The sequence below is a fragment of the Aspergillus steynii genome (genome assembly GCF_002849105.1).
Source record: "Aspergillus steynii IBT 23096 chromosome Unknown P170scaffold_1, whole genome shotgun sequence".
NCBI classification, from domain to species: Eukaryota; Fungi; Ascomycota; class Eurotiomycetes; order Eurotiales; family Aspergillaceae; genus Aspergillus; species Aspergillus steynii.
The window spans coordinates 1,198,860-1,220,667 of NW_020194398.1; the positions used below are offsets into that span (position 1 = coordinate 1,198,860).

Genomic DNA, 21,808 nt, shown 5'->3' on the forward strand with positions numbered 1-21,808 from the left:
CCCTCGCGACGGTGTAGTTGAAAGTCTGCAAGTATGTACATACGTACACAGGTGCTTGATTTTGTTTTATCACTTGCACATAATCCAATCGAAGAGTGGTTTTGAAGATTGTTGTAGCGTTGTTTGGTTTCGAAAAGCATGAGATGAGGTTTGCGAAGCTGCTCGTAGAGAATGACACTCACATTGGGAACACTGCCTCCATGCCAACGGGGAGGAAGAGCTCGGGGACCTCGACTTCTACGTTGAGCAGCTAGGGCTTTTCATGGAGATCGCAGCCCAAGTTGTTGTTGGCGGTCTTTTTGTGCATGGTTGTGTTGTTGTTTAAGAATAGGATAAGTTTTCGGAGTCAAATAGATGTTCTTTACTTTCGCAACTATGTCTTGTTTTCGATATTTCATTGCACTTTTTAAATCCTACATTTTTTCGTTGAGCCTCAAAACCTAAAGATTCCTAAAGTTTAACGCAACGTGGCTCAAACACTGAGTAGCGTCAGGCAGATTCATTGCGCCCGAGTCATTCGGTCGTATCTTTTAGCGCATTCCTGCTGGTGGGTCTGGGCAGCTGCACGGCCTCGTAAATTTTAGCTCATCCTTGCCATTCGGACCCTGCCTCAATTCAAAACACCGCTTCATCTTTAGGGTTAATCAACTTTGTTGACAATTCCACATTGTTTCCATTGGATTTCGAATCCAAGTGTGCCTAATTAATCATGGCCCCAAAAATAGAACGAAAAAAATAAACGAGCTTGGTAGATCAGTAGACATAGTATATATTTGGTAGAATCACCAGCCATGCAGTCGCGATGCACAATATCAGAACAAGATACAAGATTGCAGGCCAGATTCACAGCAATATGACACCGACTCCCACGACTTCATCCACTGCCGCAGCCTCTGCCACCTGCATTGACGTGGCACCCGGCAAGAACGGCTATCTACCCCCAGAAGCATGCGACGCGCTTCTCTTCTATGAGCCATCTTTCGCGGCGGCGATTCTGTTCGCAGTACTCTTCGGTCTTACGACAGCTCTGCATACTGTCCAAGCATTCGTGTATAAAAAGGTCATTTACACAATTATACAAAACTCGGGTTTAGCTAACTCTTTCTCAGCGTTACGCGTGGGTAGTCATTATGGGCGCCACCTGGGAACTCCTCGCATTCGTCTTCCGAGTCATGCAGACACGCCAGCAGAATAAAGACATATGGGGTACACTATACGAGTTATTCTTTCTCCTAGCTCCGATCTGTAAGTGAAGACGCCGACCCTTATCGAACAATCAAAACCCGCAACGGGGTCTCTAACACCCCGCCCAGGGATCAACGCATTCATCTACATGACGCTCGGCCGCATGATCTACTATTTCCTCCCAGACCAAAAGCTCGCGGGGATCTCGGCACGTCGGTACGGAGCCCTATTCGTTTCACTAGACATCCTAGCGTTCCTCGTCCAAGTAGCCGGCGCTTCAATGTCCACCAACGACAGCATGGGGCACAAGTTCGTCATGCTCGGACTCCATCTGTACATGGGCGGCATTGGACTCCAAGAGCTCTTCATCCTCTGCTTCTTGGGTTTGGCAATCAAGTTGCAGCGAAAGGTATCTAGGGAGGGATATGTAGCTGGTGACGAAGACGGGAAGTTCCCGGCCCGACAAGGCCTGTTTCATCCGTCGCGGTTGTTTTACGGGATTTATTTTGCCCTGGCTATGATCACCGTGAGAATCATGTTTAGGCTGTGTCAATATGCGCAGGGATATGATGCTACGAATCCGGTTCTGACGACCGAGTCGTATGAGTATGTTTTGGATGCTGCACCTATGTTTTTAGCGCTGTTGGCGCTGAATGTTTTTCATCCGGGGCATGTTCTGAGAGGACCGAGGTCGGATTTTCCGAGACTTACGAGGGCCGAGAAGAAGGAGCTTAAGCGACAGAAAAAGGAGAGGAAGATGGAAATGAAGAGGGTGGATCGGGGTTTGTATTTGGAGAATGATGGGTGAAGGGAATTAGACTGCGGAGGATGTTTCTATAGATTTTTGCTTCCTCATTTACGTTAATTTCTTTACGAATATTTCAACTCATCTGATTATGCTGTTTTTCTTTTTTTTCTTTTATTTTTCTTTTTCTTTTCCCCCCCGCAAACTTGAACATCACTAACTAGTATTTGGCGTTTAATTTGATAGCTGATGCCTGCTGGTAAGCCGACAGACGCCTGGGAAGGCCGCAGAGGCAAAGAAAAACAGAGCCCCAACGCAGAGGATAGAAATGATCGGCATGCACGACTCATGATGATTTGTTATTATTAACCATCCGCTAGCATCATCGAAGGATCGCCACCATCACGCAACAGGAAAAGACGCCAAGGTCGTATATTTTGGCCCCCAGGACCAACGAAAGAGCGTTGCCTACGTCAACACCATCTCAATTCTGCCAACATCCCACACATACGGACTACTCTACCCTGCATTCGCCAGTTCCTGTTTCGTATATTCAAGCCCAGCATGTTAGCGATCAAAAGGCCCCGTCGCAGTACCCCGAAGGTCCGATCGGGCTGTAGCACCTGCAAGTGAGGCCCCCGCTCTCTACTCACCATGCAATGAGCCCTTCTGACCGTACAGGGCCCGGCGTATCAAATGCGACGAGGCCACCCCGGAATGCCTGCGATGCGTGCGCTCCGGCCGCAGCTGTGGGGGATACACGGTCCAAGCCACGGCGCGGACAAGCCCGGCCGGCACTATCAAAGCGTACAGCATCCCGTTCAAAGTGCCCGGTAGCCAGGTGGATCGGCAGCTGCTGCACTTCTATTGCTCGGAAGCAGCCTCCCGACTGGCTGGGTTCTCGGACCCCACGTTGTGGACGCAGTTGATCCTGCAGCGGTGTCATCATCAGCCTGTTATCCGTAGTGCCTTGGTTGCGCTAAGCTCCCTGTATCGGGACCACATGTGCAGTGCGTCAAACTCCGCTCCTGTATCCTTCCAATCGCGACCATCGAGTATGGAGATTATTTCGAAGTGCCATCGTCAGTTGGCGTCGCATCTTCGGTCCCCCGGCGCTTCTACCGAGGTGGCGCTCATCTGTGGCCTTATATTCTACACGTTCGAATGTCTTGTCGGTGATGCGAGGCAGGCAACTTGGCATCTTGACCAGAGCTTGAGGCTGCTGCAACGCACGTTCATCGAGAATCCGAATTTCTTCGCTTCGTCGGACGGAATATCCGATCATCTGATTTCCATCTTCACCCGGCTAGACGTCCAGGCTAGTATATTCGACAGCGACCGTCTGCCTGGGCTTAGGCTACTGCCGCAGGGGAGCGTGGCGTCGAGTCTGGATTCAATTGTTCCGGACTCCTTTGTCGATTTATCACACGCGGAAGACGTCCTGACACGCCTTCAAAACATCACGATGCATCACATAACCTTCTACCTCGAATATAAACGCTACTCATGGGACCAACTCCCAATTTATGTCAGAACAGAAAGACTCGCCATCGTGGCATGGTTCGAGAAGTTCGAACTCGCAACGACAGAGTTACTCGGTCGAATAGACCAACATCAACACCAACACCACGGCTCTCCTAACCCCGACAATTCCAAAACCCAAACCTCCCACCAACACATCCTCCTCCTCCAGATCCAAGCCGAAATGTTTCACAGCATCCTCGTCGAAGACAACTCCCTCTCTCCCACGACCCGAGAAACAGGCAGCGCAGCCGAGAACCGCCTCGACGCCGCAGCCACACACATATCGACACTCCTCGACCTGGCAAAAAAGGAAACCTCAAGCCCACTCTCCGGATCTGGGTTCATGCTCTCCACCCAGCTAATAGCCACGCTGTACTATATCTGCATGAAAGCGCAGAAACGACAGACGCGACAGCTGGCCCTCTCGCTGTTGCAGGACTCGGCGGTTCCCGAGCGAGAGGGTCTCTGGGATGCGAAGTCGGCGGTGTTTGTCGTACAGAGCATGATGTCGGATTACGAGTGCGAGGACGCAAGTGAAGATTGGGCTGAGGCGAGGCTGGAGGATTTTGGGGAAGGGGTTGTAGACGCCGGGGGGCTGGATAGTGCGTTTCAGTTGCTGACGATAAGTAGGGAGGCGGAGGGGGTCGTTGGGGTTTGACCTGGATGGGGTTGGTCTTTGGTTTTGACTTTTTTATCTTTGATTTGAGGTTCCCTTTTAGCTTTAGACGGTGAGGTTAGAGATTGTGGATATTCTTTTCAATACTCTCAGTATAGGACAAAGAATGTATAAGCATGACTAGATCGTAAAGCTTATGAGACGCGCGATTGGATTCTAACTGCATAATGAGGCCCTGTAAACAAAGCTATAAGTATCTATTGAAAGAGTTTGGCTATGCAGTTTTGATTCCCGATCTCAAGAGCAAATATACCCCGGAGAAAGTAAAAGGAAAGGTGTATTATATACAGAGAAGGGATTTCTTCTACAATTCGAACTGACAAAAGATTACAGTGAAAGTATGCTGAAATTTAATGTTTCAGATTTTCTGGTTTTCTTTCTAATCGGCTGCGAACTAGATACATTACCCAAAAAGAAATGACCTATTCCACAACCAACGAGTGACACTATACAAGGAAAAGGATTAATACAGAATCCCATTATGAAAGACACCATTCCACCAGCCCATGCAAAACAAGAGCCATTCACAAACACAGAATCAATCACAACCCGACCAGCTGGTTGCAACACTCTGTCCTCGCGCATGAAATGAGTGATCTCCGAGTCCCAGGATCGAAACTAGACATGCCCATTCGAGGCAGCTCTAGTTGAAAGGAGCGGCAGTCTGGGAAGGAGAGGGAGCCTCCTCGCCGGAGCCGGCACCGGGGAAGCCAGCGCCAGGGAAGCCAGAGGGCTCAGCGCCGCCGGAGGGCTGAGGGAAGCCGGAAGGAGCAGGGAAGCCAGAGGGCTCGGGGAATCCGGAGGGCTGAGGCTGGCCGGAGGGTTCGGGGCCGCCCTGCTCAGGACCGGCGGAGGGCTCAGGGAAGCCGGAAGCCTCGGGGGCACCGTTGAAGTCACCGAACTGACGCTTCTCGAAGGTGCCGGTGGGAGCGGGAGCCTCGCCGTGCTCGGAGCCGGGGAAGCCGGAGGGCTGGGGCTGACCAGAAGGCTGGGGCTGACCGGAGGGCTCGGGGCCGCCGGGCTGGGGACCGCCAGAAGGAATGGGGAAACCGGAGGGCTCGGGGAAACCGGAAGGCTGGGGGAAGCCAGAGGCCTCAGGGAATCCGGTGGCGTCGCCGCCGAACTGACGCTTCACCTGGCCGGTAGCGGTGGGAGCATCTTCGCCGGCACCGGGGAAACCGGAGGGCTGGGGCTGGCCAGAAGGCTCAGGACCAGGCTGTCCGGAAGGCTCAGGGCCGGGCTGTCCAGAGGGCTCGGGGCCATCCTGAGGAGGAGGGCCAGAGGGCTCAGGGAATCCGGAAGGTTCGGGGAAACCAGAAGGCTCGGGGAAGCCAGAGCCAGACGGGAAGGGGAAGCCGGATGGGTCAGGGAATCCCGAGGGGAAACCGCCGTGGCCGTGGTGGCCGTGGTGACCGGGAGGTCCGCCAGTAGGGGCACCGGAGGGAGCAGTCAAGAAGGTGCCGGTGGGTTCGGCGCCGTCGAATTGACGCTTCTGGAAGTCAGAGCCCTGCTCCGGCTCCTGAGGAGCGGCATCGGGGGTACCGCTGGGAGGAGGGGGAGGAAGGCTGCCAGTGCCGGTGGGAGGAGGAGGCAGCGAACCAGTCGGAGTGCCAGTAGGGACAGGGCCAGTAGGAGCAGGGCCAGAAGGCTCAGGGAAGAAACCGAAGTGAGGAAGAGCGGCGGCGCAGCCGACCAGCCCGGTGAAAGCGACAGCAGTGAACTTCATGATGAAACAGAACGTAAGGACAGAATAGAAGAGTTTGTCTTGAAAGGAAAGAGAGTGTTAAGAAGTGAATGATCGTAGTGATGGTTTTTGGGACATCCGGGGGAGACATGGCCCAATTTATATCCATCTCTGCAGGCGCAAATGGCTGCCTCCTGACGGAAAAAGAATACCGTCCTTCGCGATGAATGAGCTCGGGCCCGCACTCGCTATGACCCCCGGAGACATCTGCGTCCTGGATGAGGCAATCATCTAGGAGATCACGAGGCCCACGTCGCGTAGGCAAAAAAAGAAAAAGCCGACGTGCCGTGCGCCACAGCCAAATGAGAATCAAGAGCTCCAGGTCGTGGACATGCCTGGAACTGCGTTAGTCAGGCACGGCGATTCACGTTAAGTGTTCGACAGGGGTGTCCACTGCCCAGAACCAGCATCCAGGCAAGGGGGCCGATCCCTAAACACAAGCTGTTTTGCTTTGCGTGTGGCATGTGGGCCGTGCAGAATTGCCATTGGGCGAGGACCCACGGGGCTGGCGTCAACGACTGTATCCACAGCAAGATGAGACGAGCAGACGCGTGCTTGACCTTGTGTTTTGATGCTTGTTATGACGTCTAGGCCAGTGCTCAGGATTCATGCTGGCAATGCTATGACAGCGATCGTGTCATCGTGGATGAGCTTGCTCATCGTATGTCGGAGCTTCTGCTCTGGGTACTCGTCTATTGCGCTGCATCCAGCTGTGCTCTCAGTTCCGCCGATGGGGTGGGTCTGATAGTCTAATTGATAATCTGTATCCAATCATGTCCAGTGACTCAGCAGACATGCTGCTCCAGCGTCCAGACTGCGGAGTCTCCCACCGGCGGCTATTATTCCGTGTCTCCTCTGGCGCAAATTGAGCACGGCACCCAGACAGACGGTAGTTGAAAGGGGCGGCGAGTAACTAGACTATCTGATAGGCCACCATCATTGGGCACCGGTACTGTAAAGAGATTCCCCATAGAAGCCACCAAGCTCCTTTTTCAGGGGAGCAGTTAGGGCTTTCGGAGACGGGTGGACGGGCTGAAGCAGTGGTGCGATGCCTGTAAAGTTTGACGATACCCGTCGGCTTTTCCGGGTGCAGCAAGGATCGATGCCCACTCGATGACCACATTGGAGGCACCTCAATTGCCACCAATGAGGACTCGTGCCGAGTGAAAATGAGGTATCCAACGGTCGGCGATTTGCTTCATTTATATAGGGATGGAAGAAAGCATTGGTGAGGAAGGCCGGTATGTCATCTATGACTACCGAGTACCACAGGAAGTCACTGTCCCAAATCATAATGAACAGGTCGACAGGAACAAATGATGGGGCTCACCCTGAAGTCTACTTATGGTTCTGTCACCTTGCTTCATGTAGCAGCTCAACCTTCTTTCTTGCGCGGGAAACATTTTGCCCGCGAAATCAGAAGAATAAAAATAAGGTTTGTTTAGAGAACGCTGGCGTGGGAAGATCTGAGTCGCATGTCTCAGATAATTCTGGCGATCACCAAAATCATTACTTGTTTGGTCTGCCAACCGCTCAGCCATCGTAGGGCTTGGGAACAGTGGCTCCTGGCTGAATCATGCTGTGGAATTCCGTATGTTGGTGTTCTAGGTCACCCGATATTATCCCGTCTGTGGCGCGCTCAATATCTATCAAACATCCAGGGCTCCTGGATTGGGCCAAATCAGCCAGAAGCGTCATCGCCAAAAGCAAATATACACAGGAGAAAAAGGGAGGAAGACAGGTTGCCAAGCTGACGGACGACAAAGCACCGCAGCTTGCACTGAAGGCGCTAATTTAGTGGGATGGAGTGGCCTATCAACAGGCCCCAACTCCAAGCGATGGAGATGGCACGTCAGCTTTCTAGGGCTGGGGCGGGACGGGTGGTTAGTGTGTTTCATCATTTAAGCCTGTTTTAAGTAGCCGCTACAGCCTCTTAGCATGAACAAGCCTATTAAGAATAGCAGTGCGTCTGTGCTTCAATTTATGCTAGACGGTCTACAGTGTTAGCTCAAGCCATCGAAGGAATTCATGCTTTCATGGGGGTTTCTGGACGTTCTCGACCGTACGGGGCAGTAGAAGAGGCGGAATGGAAACCTACTGGGAGGGTTACTTGTGATCTCTCAGATCCTTCAATGCTGTGAGATTCTTCGTCTCATGCGCGATTTTCGTAAGATGTGTTGTAATCGAATGCGAATTTTAGTTCACTTTTCCCGCGAGACTTTCCCTCCTTTCTTGCCTTGGCTTTTTTTGCTTTTCTTTTTTCCTCGCTTTTTTGAGTTGTTTCTATCTCTCATCGACAACTCACAAAGTTGCATCAATCAACTGTCATGAACAGGTGAGAAATAAAGCCGTCAATTTTGTTTGCAAGAAGACCATAGTCTCAGCGATGATTCCGAATGAACAGTGGCCATGACTCTTGGCTGGCTAGCCTAGAAGTACCATGGCTGCGTAGGAGCAAGTTAATAACTGATTGAGATTTCGCAGATCATAACTTCCAGTCTTACATCAATCGGTTTTTTCAGCCCACACAATTCCATAATGACCTTGGTAGCACGATTCTCATGGTTGGGATACCCAATGTGCGCCAAGTACCCATCACCGACCTTGGTCCCCACGACTGCAGCTTGTGACTTGTCGACCGGTTCTGGTGCAGGTTGAAAGGGATGTGACCTCGATAATTCCTCATCAGGGACAGGCCCCATGATTATTTCGTGCGGTTGGGTGTTAATAACATGTTGAGCTTCGATATTGCGGTATGCGGCTGGGAACGCATCCCTTACTGCCCCCCGGGAAGGACACAGCTCGATTTGAACGCGTGTTTATACGAACGATAAATGCCTTTTCGCCAAGGCACCCCGAACGTTTGTTCAAAGAAAGAATTAAAGACATCCTCAGGGGTGACACTTGAAAAATGGATCGCAAAGATAAGTATTCCTCCGCGTTCAACGTATTGACGAACTTTCTCTAACACGTCTCGATGTTCGGGTTGAGTTAAGCCCTCATCGGTTGCGATGATTACTTTGGGTGGCTTGTTCTCAAGCTGTCTGATGGCAGCATGGCCTGCTTTTGTGCCTTTCAGATGGCATCGGTCGGCGAGATCGTATATCAGGTCCGAGTTGATTCCATTGGTGTCACGGGCGAGGCTAAGAAGAAAGACTTCAGGCATGTCGTCCATCTTGAATTTGACTGATGATCACTGGTTGAAAGGGGTCCGTACACGTGTCTAAAGGATAAATTCTTTCCAGATGGAAGGTTGAACGGTTGCAGAGATGTTTTGACACCTCCACTAGCAGTTTATTGTCCGCTCGCGTGATCGGCTTTGTTTATGCTGCCTCGGGCAGCACTCTCCGCCCAGCCTCAGGCATTGAAAAGTTCCCCTACAGTTGGCATTTGATTCTTTCTTCATTATCTTTTGCTTTTGGGAAGATAGATCTTTCATGTGGATAATGTAAGCATTACTGACATCGCTTTCAATCACTACGCTCAAAAGAATATGTCCATATAGGTCGATCGCTCCTATATATATTTTCTTCTCGGAAGGCAGTAGACCAAACTTTTAAAATGAATTATGTAGCACAACATTCCCCAATGCGAAGGTACTCAGCTGAAGATGTGTAAAGTAGTCGTGGACGCAGGTTTGATCAGGGACGAAGGATTATAAACGTGCAAATAGCCATCAAAAAGCACAAGGACGCTATGGCAGATAGAATTGTCAGGACGTCTGCGACAGTATTTCAAGGGGCTGTTAGATTTTAACACATACCGAGGAATACATTCAGGTAATAGTATCCAAGGGCATCACTCAAGGCTGCTGAAGCCAACGGCCCGACAAACATCGCCAGCTTCCAAGTAACGTTGGACAAGGAGAAAGAGCGCGAGTATCCTCCGTGTGGACCGAAGATACCAGGATATTCCGAGTTAAGCTCATTCGCCCCATCTTAGAGAGGCACTTGTGAGTAATCTGGTAGATGATAAAGTTGGTCTACTTACTCAACACCTCCACCGCTCCGAATCCGAGTGGCAAGACTCTGAAAATCCCAATCCCTACCAGCGCAGTAATGTAGATGATTCGACCGGCTTTACCACTTCCGGCCCATGCATATCCATCCTGTCCTGGAACTCCGAGAAGCCACATAAAGGGTGCGAGCAGTAAGTAACCGGCACTGACGGGGTACCGCATCCCAATTTTGTCCTTCAGCCATCCTGCAGGTAGAACGAGAATGAAGGACGGAACTTGAAGAAGTAAAAACAATAGACCGGCTTGAACCGTTTCCCAGTGAAAGATGGCCTTGATGTGGATTGGAATGGTGGTCTCGAAGCTCGCAATGAGGATCGCAAATAATGCATCAGCCACTAATGCCATAGTGACCCGCTTTTTACAAAGCATTAGCCAGTAAACGTTATGGCTTGGTGGCTGATGCTTTGTGGGATTGTTGGTTTCAGCTTCCGGGCCTTGCTGTTCGGGGAACGATTGATAAGAAGGGATTTGTCTTGGGGACGTCGGAGGAAGAAGTGGATTTCTATCGTAGAATTGTCCCGAATAGGGACTGCTGAGTCCAGAGGTGTTGGGTTGCTCCATATCTGAACCATAACCTTCTGTGTATGGTTCAAAATGACAAGGTTTTACCACAAGTAACTGGAGGATGATGCCGAGGAGTAGAATGATGAATGTGCTGGCCCATGTTACCGAGTAAGAAGCATATTGATATAACGTCCCTGACACTGCTGGTCCGCATAGCATACCCCCTGTGGTAAATAAAATCGAAAAACCGAGCGCCTTTGCGATATTGGTAGGCCCGACCGTGTCAGCGATGATGGCCATGCCCACGTTCCATATCAAGGATCCGGCAAGTGTCTGGATGATTCTGCCGATAAATAAACCAGCAACTGAATTCTTTGTTAATTGACTTGAAGTTCTATAGATTTCTTATGCTTACGCGTGTTAACCCAAGCTGTGATAACCGTTCCGATGGCATTGAGAACCCAGGAAAAGACCATGAAAAGATTTTTCCTAGGCGAATTGTCTGCGACCCGGGCCGTAATTGGTGCTATGACAATTGAAACCAGTGCATTCATTGACAGAGCCAAAGATGTCAGGAATTGTGTTTGCGAATGGGCCTGATGGAGTCGATCTTCAAGTATGGTTGGCAAGATCGGTATAATGAAACTGAAGAGAAACATGTCTATTTTAATGAGTCAGTATTTCTGTGGCCATCTGCAGGTAACGGCAGTTTCACCAGTAAAAAGGCCAAACGATGTTACAGTGATGATGAAGAGCTTTGATGATCTCCAGTCGTGTCCATAGCTCTTGTCTGACTGCACCTCGGTTTGGGTCATTTTGGCTAGTTCTTGATACGTCGCCTGAGATGGCTTCAATAGGACTGTACATCAACTAACACATATAAATTCTACAGAAAGAATTGAGGTAGTGGACACAGTTCTAACCCCACAGAATTCTTTAAACTTGCTAATCGATTCGGGTTCCATTGCATTACCGCGCTACATGGGATGTTACACAAGAAATGACAAGCAAACACGCAATGTCAAACCTTAAAATTAGTAGTAATCAAAGAAGGAAATTGACTAAAATGGCTCAATGCAAATTGAAGGAAAGACAACACTTAATGCAAGCTGCTGGAAGATCAGCCTGGACTAGATTCTACGTAAGCATAGGCCGCCACCAAATCAACGAGAAGCCATGATGACCACCTGGCGTCCCGAACTTGCCAAAATGTGTCAGCTTTTTGCCTCCTCCGATAAAGGCCAAGGTAATATTTGAGCAGATTGGCTAGGTATTTGATGACATCTCTGACCTTTCCCTGCATGCTGTCATGTATGGTGGCCCATGCTTCTTGTTCATCTTATGCATCTCGGAGCCACCTGACATGCGCAATCAAGCATCAACCCGATTAAAGGCCATTTGCAATCTTCATGGAATGAGGATTGTGGTGAGCAAATACGAGGAGGCGGGGAAGTCCCACAATGTTTATGTAAAGCGTGTCATCATAAAAGTATTGTAGGACAAAGAATTGTATTCAAGGTCCATTCCCGGATGTACGGCTCAAAGATGCAGATGCTGGAAATGTTTCATTTCAAACCAAACAAATATGCCTCTATCTGCGGCCCCATGCACTGTATGACGAATCAGATAACATGGTCACACAAGACCTCAGCTCACCATGCATTTGCGGCGTCAGATACTATACGAAGCAACTGTGAAAAGAAACCTATGAAATGAGAGACTTGAATTTCAGAATTACTATGGGTGCATTGTCAGAAGCGACAGAAAAGGGCCTCTAGATTATGACTGTGCTTTAATTACACACTGAAAGTGACTGATTCTATATAGGTGAAGCGAATGAAGCAACCACTTGAAAAGAACGCTTGGTTGAAACTCCCACTCAAGTTTGTGTACGGACACTTTTCTTGCGTCAGGTCATTTTCTTATTGAGTTCACCATCTAACCATATTGTCAAGACAATGGATCGATCTGGAATGAACTTGTTGGAGTATCTTCGCTCAAAAACTCAAGTTGACCTCGACACTTTTGATATCGAGGGTACGGAGTTCAACTCCAACAACGCCAAAGCTGTTTCTCAGAGCTGACATTGAGTTGAAGCTGCCCGCGAACTTCGAGGCTGCATTGACTGTACTTCCAATCAGGTACAATGATTCGTTAGAGTCAATCACATATTGACTAACAGAACTACAGTATGAATACTACACAGAGCTTTCAAAAGACAACAGAAAAGACATTTTGCAGAAGGCACTCGAGCTAGCCGCCAAATGGCATGACAACTTCTCATCAATTAGAATGGAGGAGCTTGCAGTTGAGGCTGCAGTAAGTTTCGGTCAACGATTTTGACTTTATCTGACATTGTACCAGGCCGTTTATATGGCTGTTGAGATCCGACCATTCGTTCAAGGAGACATCCATGTCATGGCCAATCCGCGGTTCGCCTATTCTAAAGAAAAGATCATTGCGACTGGAAAGCGTGAGTCGTATACCTTTACTAGTAGAGGATATCTAATCAGAGAATTTATCGACGCAGGATACCATGAGTTGTTCACAATTATCGATGAGACCTTCGATAGGTCTCGAGTCGTGATGAAAGTCCCAGCGACCTGGGAAGGGCTCCAGGCGTGTCGTGAGCTTCGTGATCATGAGATCAAGACACTGGCCACCACTCTATTCACCATGGAACAAGTAGTCTTAGCAGGTGAGGTGGGATGTGTGTCCATATCGCCCTTCCTTCATGAGCTCAAGGCACTGTTTGATCAAAGGTTCGATTTTCTACTGTCGTTCTCATTTGAGGGGAGCTTTGAATGGCTGATCCCTTTCTCTGGATAGCTATCACGACGAGAACCCACTTCTTGAATTATGCGTCAAAGCCCAAAAATGGTATGAGCAGAACTCCCTTCCGACCAGAGTCAAAGCGTGCGCAAATATTGGACTGGATGAGATTCTCCAATTGGCAGGGGTTGCGGCGTTTACTGTCGTCCCTGATGATCTTAGACTGTTAGCGTCGACCCGGAAGACAGATGAAGAATCTGTCAATGTGTCCCTATTCGCTGAGCAGTCGCAAGAAGGATCGAAAATCGAATATCCTTCTTACATAGACGAAGAAGAGAAATACCGATGTGACTTTGCCTGCGTGGACGAGGGAATGGCACAACTGAAACTGGCCCAGGTACAATACGTTCCTTAACCGCACCCACGCATGAAGAATATTCTTGCTAACGTCATTAATCAGGCAATCCAGATATTTTGCGATTTCCAGAGTAAGGCCGAAGCAATTGTGAGAGCGGCAAAGGAAAGAGATGCGTAACTGAAGCTATCATTTTATCAAGTTGACGGCACTGCATATTTATTCAGCTGCATGTATTGCATTTGCAACTTTCACCTGTGAACTTTCTTGAAATCTTTGTGATTTATTCAATTATTGCTAAATAAATACTGTTTCGGTAACTCTGTAGTTATTTTAGATGATCCTCTAAGTGTTATTCAGTCTAAAACTATCACCGTATTCAATGCGACCGGCCATGTGTGAAAGTATTGTAACCAATGTTGAGCTGCAATGGCCTTCAAGTGAAACTCAAAGTTAGAGGTATATTTTGGATTATAAATGCATTTAGATGGAGACCTTTTTCATAAGAATGTCAGATCTTCTATAGAGCATGATTAGTTTGGGTACTTATCCAATGTACTGAACTTCCGATTAGTGCTGTCATCGAATGGGAACGTATTATAGTAAAGGGAATCAAAAAGAACATAGAGGGAATCATCCAACAACTGTCGGTCCACAGGTACAGAATGAAGCTTCAGAACTTTTTGACCTATGGAATTACTCTTACCCCCTCGATGAGGCCAGATCATTCTGCTTATTCCTTGTTTTCCTTGTGAGTTACGATCTCCCATCGGGCTTCATCCTCAGCTAACCTTGGCATTATCGACATACAGTGGCGATTCTTATACGACTACCAGCTTCAATGCATCTGCAACTCAGCCTTCCATTAGCAACCCGATGGGCAACCCCAGACTTGGTAAGTCCCACTAAGCTGACTTGCGCATTACATGGACCGAGACTAATACACTAACGAGTAACAGGAGAAGGCACAACAGCAAATGGGACCAACTGGGTAGGATACCTGGTAACCACATACAATAAAACAATAATTCTGAGCTACAACTTGGCCATGTATGGCGCAACGGTAAACAACTCTATTGTGTCCAACGTGCGAGAGGATCTGGTGCATCAAATGCTCGAATTTGACACGCATTACTGTTCAAGCACATTCTGGTCCCCAGATACCTCCATGTTTGCAATTTGGATCGGGATCAATGAGTAAGTCAATTGCCAAGATGCGGTGATTCTTGCCCCGATGGCTAATATTATTTATTCGTAGTATTGACTTTAGCTACCTCGACAATGATCCCTATTCCAAGTTCCCGTCTATCCTGGAGAGCTATTTCTCCATGTTGCTTACTCTGTATGACTGTGGAGCACGTCACTTTATGCTAATCAATGTGCCACCTACCACTCGGGCTCCAGAGATGCTCGACTTGGATCCCTTGATAAGGCAGAAACACGATCGAGCCATCCGTGAGTACAACAGTCAGCTGCAGGAAGGAGTGAGAAACTGGCAGAATAGTCACTCTGACGTAAGGCTTGCTCTCCAAACACCTATCTGTTGCAGCGCTAATGCATGGGGTGACATAGACTTCGATGATGCTTTACGATGCATGGTCATTGATGACTACGGTCCTTGATTACCCCGAGAAATACGGATTCACTGACAACAGATGCATCGGTCAGAAATGCATATGGGCAGATGATTATCATCCTAGTTCAGCTTTCCATCGGCTTTTGGCGTCTAATATTCCGACAGCTGGAACGACATTGTAAATCGTACTATGAAGCTTGCGGGGCGTGATGTCGATGGCGTAGTTTCCGGGTGCGGAATTCTTTGCGGAGGCATTAAACATCGAAAATATGTGTTGGAAGCGATTCTCCTCTTTTTCATTGCCTCATGAAAACAAAAATAAAAACAAAAAGAAAAGTCACTGTCTCCTATAAGGCATCAAGGCAACCGTGAGTCTGTGGATCTATGACGTCATTTTTTGAGTTACATTTTGTCAACAAATGTGTATGGAAGCGAATAATCAAAATAAACTTGAATTGGATCCAGAATTGCAGCTTTTTTTCAACTAAATTCTTGGTTAAATCTGCGGTCGATGTCGCAGCTGTTGATTGGCAGTCTGAACACCATCCATTTCGATTCAATAAACCAATGAAGGCATTTTCCCAAGTTCTTGACGAGCGACCTTGTAAATGAAGCTTGTCGTTGAAGTCATAGAAAACACTCAGAAAACGTAGCAATAATCAAAACTACTATTCCATACCCTCAAGCCCCTCCAAAATACTCTGCTCCAGACTAACCCAGCCAGGTCGGCCAAAGAAGTCCTTCAGCAACTGCTCTGCTCTCGGGGCCAACACAACCTCACTGATGTCCCGGCCTTCGTTTTCAGGAGCATCGGGTATGAGCGTATTATCCGGTCGCAATTTTCTCAGAATGCCGATTATCTCTGTCCAAGTAAACGGAGCCGCGAATGCAAAGATTCGTTCATTTTTGAACTCTGGGCTGAGCAGAGCTGCGACGTGCAGCCGTGCAGTATCTTCAACGTTGATATACCACTCTGTTTGGCCGTAATGTGTCAGTTCTCTGTGGTAGATACGGAGTAAGACTGGAGGAACTCACGAGGTGGAAATCTACGCATGATCCCATCATCACCTTTGAGGACGTTTCGCAACCAGCCCATCGTGGATCCGAATATCTCGGGGTGCAGGATACGTCCATACTAATAGAGTTAACACAATTCGCAAGGTCATCTAGTAATACTCACATTTCCATCTGGCAGAACACTGTTGAATTCGAACTCCGGGCGGTTGTTCTTTACCCACTCCCAGGCACTCCTCTCTGCCTCCGTTTTGGCGGTGGCGTATACATGGTATCCTTTCTTTTCCGGGGGCGTCGATTCATCCAACATTGCCTTGGCAGACGTTTCGTTCCAGGTATCTTGAGTAGCTGTCAGACGTGACTGCGAAAGACTTGGTCAAAGGGCTTTCTTCAACCAGGAACTTACTTTCATCAATTCTAACATAGACATCGGGGGTGGGCATATGAGCAGCAGAGTTGGAGGATGTCAGAACGAACCGCTTTACGGTCTTTGCTTCTGCGGATAATTCGAGTAAAGATCCAATGGCTCGTTTGACCCACGGAATAACAGCAGCGGGATCATCGGAAGTAAAAGTTACGTCCATCGCCTGCGTTTCAGGAGGTCAGTAACGCTTGTATTGTGACATGGTTTCCGAAGAATATTCACTTACAATATGAATAACACCCGAAACGTCCTTCAATGCCTCTCTCAAAGCATCGACGTCATCGAACGCAGGGATGATGACAGACTTGTACACACTGTCCCCATACTTCTCGCTGAAGTACTGGTCCAACCACGGCTTTTCGGCTCTCACCGTGCCTCTCACCATGTATCCCATCTTCAATAAGATGTCGATAACATGGGAGGCGATATAGCCATTGGCACCGGTTACCAGAATCTCGGAGCCGATGGGGATCGCATACTCGTCGCTGTTCAGCATCTTTCAGGCGATTTTAGGATAAAGGTGTCCAATCCGAGATTTGAAATCTGTGTTGGCCTCTTCGACTTTGCGCAAGGGAACTTAGCCTTTAAACCTCTCCAGTGGTGAGGTATTCTGTACGATGTCAAAGATCAGATTTAGCTAGATGTCTTGATGACCAATGGGAGATATAGTATTATCTCTGTCAGAGTCTTTGTTCGTGAATAAGCGACGGTTATCATTACAATCTGTGGGGAGGGTAAGCCTTTCACTTGGCAATATATTGCACAGTCAGCAATTCTGGACAAGCGATGGATGGCGTTCATATTGATAATAAAATGAATGTTCTGTGATTTCGCATCGCGAGATAATTGGAATTGCTACCTGGATTCACAATCTACCTAGCTCGAATACAAATTGCCTCCTTGACTCGCACTACGTTTGGCATTAGTGTGCAGCATACTAATCGAGAGATAAACGGTCAGAACTAAAAGCACAGCATGCCATTGCGAACCGGGCAACCCCTGTAATTATCCGTCGGCTGAAAGTGAGACACGTCATCATATCATGGTATGCTGCCCTTTTTTGAGACATAAAACAATCATTAAGGTGGTCCATGCCAGTAGCTGCAATCCACAGTTTTTGATCTCAGTATCGTTTCGCATTCACCCCTTTCAACGTGATCATGTCACAGCCTTCAAAGAAATACCCGCCCGGAGTCCAGAATGTTCCGAATGACACGCCTTTAGACGACATCTTTTATTTGCTCAAGCGTGATGGAGGTGTCGTAGTCAAGGATCTGATCCCGGTAGAAGACATCGATAAGACTACCGAGGAGATCAGGGAGAGACTTGAACAGGACCTGCCTTGGGATGGTGAATTCTTTCCAAGTATGTATCCTCCCCCCTCAGAGCGATGGCGGTGCACTGATCCTATCAACCATGAAATAGAGGAAACTCGACGAGCTCCATCTATGGTCGCCCTGAGCCCGACCTACACGCGCACCCAGCTCATGAATCCTATTTTTCAAGCCGTCTGTGCTCATTTTCTCACCACACGTAGCTGGTTCTGGTGGGGAGAGAAACGGAAAGAGTCCGTGTCCAAGCCCTACGCTATGTCTTGCACTGCTTTGGAGATTGGGCCCGGGGGAAAGGCGCAGCCCTTACATCGCGACTCTTTTGTTAACCATAACATCCTGTCCGAAGTGGATGCATGGGACGACGAACGTGATGTAAACCGAGAGACGGCGATTGGAATGATGGTTGCGGGTTGCAAAGTCATCAAGGAGAACGGGGCTACCCAATTTATTCCGGGCAGCCATCTATGGTAAATACCACACAACAGGAATGAGGGTTCGTACTAATACTTTCTGCTGTAAAGGGACTCGAATCGTCAAACGCCCCCTAAACTCGAGGATTGCGCTTTCGCCGAGATGGAGAAAGGGGATGCTTTTCTTATGATGGCCTCTACTTATCATGGCGGAGGGAACAACACCACTACTGACCAGAAGCGCCTGGTATACTCCTGCTTCGCGACTCGGGGCTACCTGAGGCAGGAAGAAAATCAGTTCCTGGCTGTTCCACAAGACGTCGTGAGAAAGTATGATCGAGCGACGCAGGAGTTCATCGGCTATTCCATCAGTCAACCGGCTGCTGGACAAGTGCAGCAACTCGACCCGATTTATGTCCTTTACCCCGAGCTTCTGAGTACGACTAGGCCGACGGACTTTTGATTTGGGTGCTTGGGGATCACTAATTCCCGTGATAGTGCCTCTTAATGCTAAATAACACGGTATATCTATAGGTTGCTCTTGAAATTTGATAATACGACGCAACGCTTTTGATTTTTTCGTGGAAGGCCAAGAAGCTCGTAGCAGAACTAGGGCCCGACTGTAAAAGTATTGGCTCAAGTACTTAAAGTCACATAGTGAGGCTATCACGCCGCGAATCTTTTGCTTAAAAGTTCATCATTAACCCCGAGCAACAGTGATCTACATTTGATCTTGGCAGAGGAAAGCGCCAAACATAATAACCATGATCAGTTAGTCCAGTCGTTGCCCCAGAGACCGCTACCGCCTCACTCCAATCAGCAAAATTCGATGTCATTTTGATCGAGTCTATAGAGCTGTCGTTCGGCTACACCGTCAACATGACAGGCCTATTGGCACTTCCATTGGAGATTCTCCATCGTGTTTTTTCATATTTTGACAAGCGATCGCTGGAAAAATTGCGTCTTGTTAATGGTTTGTTCGCAGAAATCGGTCGGATTTCCGAGCCCTACGAATCTCCGTGGGTAAGAAAAGATGGGCCAATTTCCAGAATATACTGGACCACCCAGCTCTGGCGAAGTGCGTTGTCAAGGTTTATCTGGATACCCTTGATCCGGAAAAGCTGCGTTACCGATTCCGTGTAGATAGGGAGAGCGAAGTATTGATGAAGAAAAGGATTGCCTCTATCCCGAGCAAATATTCGCTACGAATCAGGAAGAGCAGAGACACATACGCGAGCTGGAATTGTACGACCAAGACCTCCTACAGCGCTAATGGACAGTTGTCAAGCGTCTCCAGGACCTCCCTCGCCTGAGAAGCGTCGTCCTGTGCTTCCACCATAAATGCGACGGCGAAGAGGATGGCCCGTCGCGTGCATTGCAACCCTCCGGGTTGCGCTTGCAAGTGATAGATCAAGCCATGACTATGCTTGCCTCCCTGCCACGGCCAATCTAGGAGCTCGCAATCCAAGACCTGCAAAACATCGACCCGATTAAACCAGAAACTGTGGCGAATCTCAAGAAGGTTCTAGGAGAAATTCGCTCATTCCGTCTCAATGTCGCTAACGAACTGGACCTGGATGGATACGATCATCAGGTATGTTAATTTTGATATGTCAATTCCAGTACTAACGACTCTGCAGAAAAGCGCAGTGCAAAATTTCTTTCCTGCACTTCCTTCCTTTTGGTTGAAGCTAATGGCACCAAAGCTTGAGCACCTCACGCTCTACTCGACCCTGTATTTTGGCTTCTATCCCAAATGTGACTTGCAGAAGATCCATTTCCCCTGTCTTAAAAGTATGTCCCTGGATAGGTATGTGTTCTCACATGATTCTCAACTCGATTGGATCTTGTCGCATAGAGATACTCTGCAGGAACTCTACCTAGACGATTGCCCCATCCTATACCACATCTTAGTTACTCAAAAGGACAGAGTACTCCAGCATCCAACTGCCTCCATACCCGATCCACAGTTCCCAGATGAAATACGAGAAATATCACTTGCAACGTGCTGGCATGATTACCTTCGGGCTTTCAAAGAGGGGCTTCCAAAGTTGCAACATTTTCGACTTGGGCATTCCGAATGGTGGTCACCATCCAGCCCGTTCGAGCTCGAAAGTACCATCAGAATTGGCTTTGAGAGGAGCTACCTGGCAATCCATGAACTTTTTGAGATGGACGAAAACATGGGGCACTATAACGATCCTTTTGAGGGCAATGATACGAGGCATGAAGACGGTGGCGATATTCTCAAACCCAGCGACCAGGATATTACGGCGCTGAAGGAGTTAATGGTTAAGCTTGGGCAACATGTTCAGTTAGAGAAAGATGGACGATCGTGCTCGCCGGACCCGAAGTGCTAGTGCAAGAAACATTTATACGTTCCCTGAAGATATATTCACGTAGCAGGAAATGATGTCCACAGCATGAATAATAAAATGGATCAATCGCTATCCTCAGCAGTCTCAATAACCCACCAGCCCTGGGCCTTCTTCATCTCATGGCCATTACTAGGACTAACGCTTATACTCCCGCGAAGACGATGGTTTATCTCTTTCAACGGAACAATACTCTCACCTGTCGAGTCCAACCGCTGGGTTCCCGAGTCAGCGAGGTTGCTTCTCGACTCAGAGCGGTAGGCATCTCTCGTATTCCCCGACCGAGACCTGGACTTTGAGTGAGATTGCGAGTAGGTATCTGTGCCTCTACCTGACTTCGAAATCAAGGCCGTTCTAGAGATTACATCCCTCACGAGGAGTCGCACTAGCGGGACAAGTGTGGGGAGACAGGCGGAGATTATGCCCGCGGAGATTTCAACGACACACCAGGTTTGCGCGTCTGCAAGGGTCCCTTTAATATTGATGTGTTAGTATGCCTCTAACTTAGCCTGAATCGGTCGGAGAAACGAGAGGCATACATGGGATGTCATCCATATCAAGGATGAAGATGAGACTGAAGCGGTAGATACTTGCGAAGACCACACTACCCACCCCAAGTTAGTCTACATATCATGGTACAGAATTTGGAAGTATAAGGCGATAAAGACTCACAAACTCCCACTCAAAAGCACAGCAATAATAGAAATCCTCTGCCTACTTCCCGTCTGCAGCTTCCAAATCGCCCGTCCCGGCAACGCCAGAATAAAAATATCTGTGACGAAATTTGGCACACCATTCCCGATCAATGCTCCTTTCAGGTCTATACATGTCCCTGGGAGTTGCTGGTTCCAGGCCTTTTTCACTGGTATGCACTGGAAGATTGCGACGAGGTCGACAGAGATCAGCCATGCAAGGGTTATGCCGCCGAGAATGTAACTCCCGATGCGGATTGAGCGGACCGGGAAGATCCGGTTGTACATAAGTAGGACAGATAATTTAATTATTGCGACGGCGGTTATGTATGTTGGTTCGAAAATATAGAGGAGCTGGCGATGGTATTTTTAGGTTGTGCTTTGGATGCCAGTTTGAGCAAGTGATGTGGGGATACCTTGAAGAGGATAGTAATATCGAATTCCTTTTGGAGAATATAAG

At 48.4% G+C, this 21,808-nt stretch overlaps 10 protein-coding genes across 10 annotated transcripts; 5 read left to right on the top strand and 5 right to left on the bottom strand.

Moving 5' to 3' along the window:
- Positions 1–853: 853 nt before the first annotated feature.
- Positions 854–1,993, top strand: P170DRAFT_469485 (RTA1 domain-containing protein; the record flags this gene model as incomplete). The annotated part of the gene is made up of 3 exons (XM_024852638.1): positions 854–1,060; positions 1,110–1,245; positions 1,314–1,993. The coding sequence occupies 3 exons, from the start codon at positions 854–856 to the stop codon at positions 1,991–1,993; spliced, it is 1,023 nt and encodes a 340-aa protein (XP_024709315.1).
- A 437-nt stretch (positions 1,994–2,430) lies between these two features.
- P170DRAFT_397010 (Zn(II)2Cys6 transcription factor) lies at positions 2,431–4,112 on the top strand (the record flags this gene model as incomplete). The annotated part of the gene is made up of 2 exons (XM_024846151.1): positions 2,431–2,559; positions 2,612–4,112. Exons 1-2 carry the CDS (start codon positions 2,495–2,497, stop codon positions 4,110–4,112), a joined length of 1,566 nt encoding a protein of 521 aa, XP_024709316.1. The 5' UTR covers positions 2,431–2,494.
- A 661-nt stretch (positions 4,113–4,773) lies between these two features.
- Positions 4,774–5,856, bottom strand: P170DRAFT_420797 (uncharacterized protein; the record flags this gene model as incomplete). Its single annotated transcript, XM_024847324.1, has 1 exon — positions 4,774–5,856. The coding sequence occupies one exon, from the start codon at positions 5,854–5,856 to the stop codon at positions 4,774–4,776; it is 1,083 nt and encodes a 360-aa protein (XP_024709317.1).
- A 2,447-nt stretch (positions 5,857–8,303) lies between these two features.
- Positions 8,304–9,049, bottom strand: P170DRAFT_420798 (uncharacterized protein; the record flags this gene model as incomplete). The annotated part of the gene is made up of 3 exons (XM_024847325.1): positions 8,304–8,318; positions 8,379–8,653; positions 8,704–9,049. 3 exons carry the CDS (start codon positions 9,047–9,049, stop codon positions 8,304–8,306), a joined length of 636 nt encoding a protein of 211 aa, XP_024709318.1.
- A 466-nt stretch (positions 9,050–9,515) lies between these two features.
- Positions 9,516–11,211, bottom strand: P170DRAFT_469489 (MFS general substrate transporter; the record flags this gene model as incomplete). The annotated part of the gene is made up of 5 exons (XM_024852639.1): positions 9,516–9,568; positions 9,638–9,811; positions 9,865–10,761; positions 10,812–11,057; positions 11,112–11,211. The coding sequence occupies 5 exons, from the start codon at positions 11,209–11,211 to the stop codon at positions 9,516–9,518; spliced, it is 1,470 nt and encodes a 489-aa protein (XP_024709319.1).
- A 1,158-nt stretch (positions 11,212–12,369) lies between these two features.
- P170DRAFT_344336 (aldolase) lies at positions 12,370–13,703 on the top strand (the record flags this gene model as incomplete). Its single annotated transcript, XM_024843450.1, has 6 exons — positions 12,370–12,433; positions 12,488–12,537; positions 12,587–12,715; positions 12,851–13,158; positions 13,226–13,565; positions 13,629–13,703. 6 exons carry the CDS (start codon positions 12,370–12,372, stop codon positions 13,701–13,703), a joined length of 966 nt encoding a protein of 321 aa, XP_024709320.1.
- Positions 13,704–14,487: 784 nt separating this feature from the next.
- On the top strand, positions 14,488–15,281 carry P170DRAFT_344701 (SGNH/GDSL hydrolase family protein; the record flags this gene model as incomplete). Its single annotated transcript, XM_024843478.1, has 3 exons — positions 14,488–14,720; positions 14,782–15,037; positions 15,096–15,281. Coding segments are annotated over 3 exons (675 nt in total), but the record flags the coding sequence as incomplete, so codon positions are not given.
- A 473-nt stretch (positions 15,282–15,754) lies between these two features.
- P170DRAFT_482269 (cinnamoyl-CoA reductase) lies at positions 15,755–17,033 on the bottom strand (the record flags this gene model as incomplete). Its single annotated transcript, XM_024853881.1, has 5 exons — positions 15,755–16,072; positions 16,135–16,234; positions 16,280–16,452; positions 16,520–16,700; positions 16,764–17,033. The coding sequence occupies 5 exons, from the start codon at positions 17,031–17,033 to the stop codon at positions 15,768–15,770; spliced, it is 1,029 nt and encodes a 342-aa protein (XP_024709322.1). The 3' UTR covers positions 15,755–15,767.
- A 664-nt stretch (positions 17,034–17,697) lies between these two features.
- Positions 17,698–18,744, top strand: P170DRAFT_442195 (phytanoyl-CoA dioxygenase family protein; the record flags this gene model as incomplete). The annotated part of the gene is made up of 3 exons (XM_024850444.1): positions 17,698–17,902; positions 17,963–18,338; positions 18,393–18,744. 3 exons carry the CDS (start codon positions 17,698–17,700, stop codon positions 18,742–18,744), a joined length of 933 nt encoding a protein of 310 aa, XP_024709323.1.
- A 2,280-nt stretch (positions 18,745–21,024) lies between these two features.
- Positions 21,025–21,699, bottom strand: P170DRAFT_326887 (uncharacterized protein; the record flags this gene model as incomplete). Its single annotated transcript, XM_024843346.1, has 3 exons — positions 21,025–21,128; positions 21,196–21,260; positions 21,329–21,699. Coding segments are annotated over 3 exons (540 nt in total), but the record flags the coding sequence as incomplete, so codon positions are not given.
- Positions 21,700–21,808: the final 109 nt, after the last annotated feature.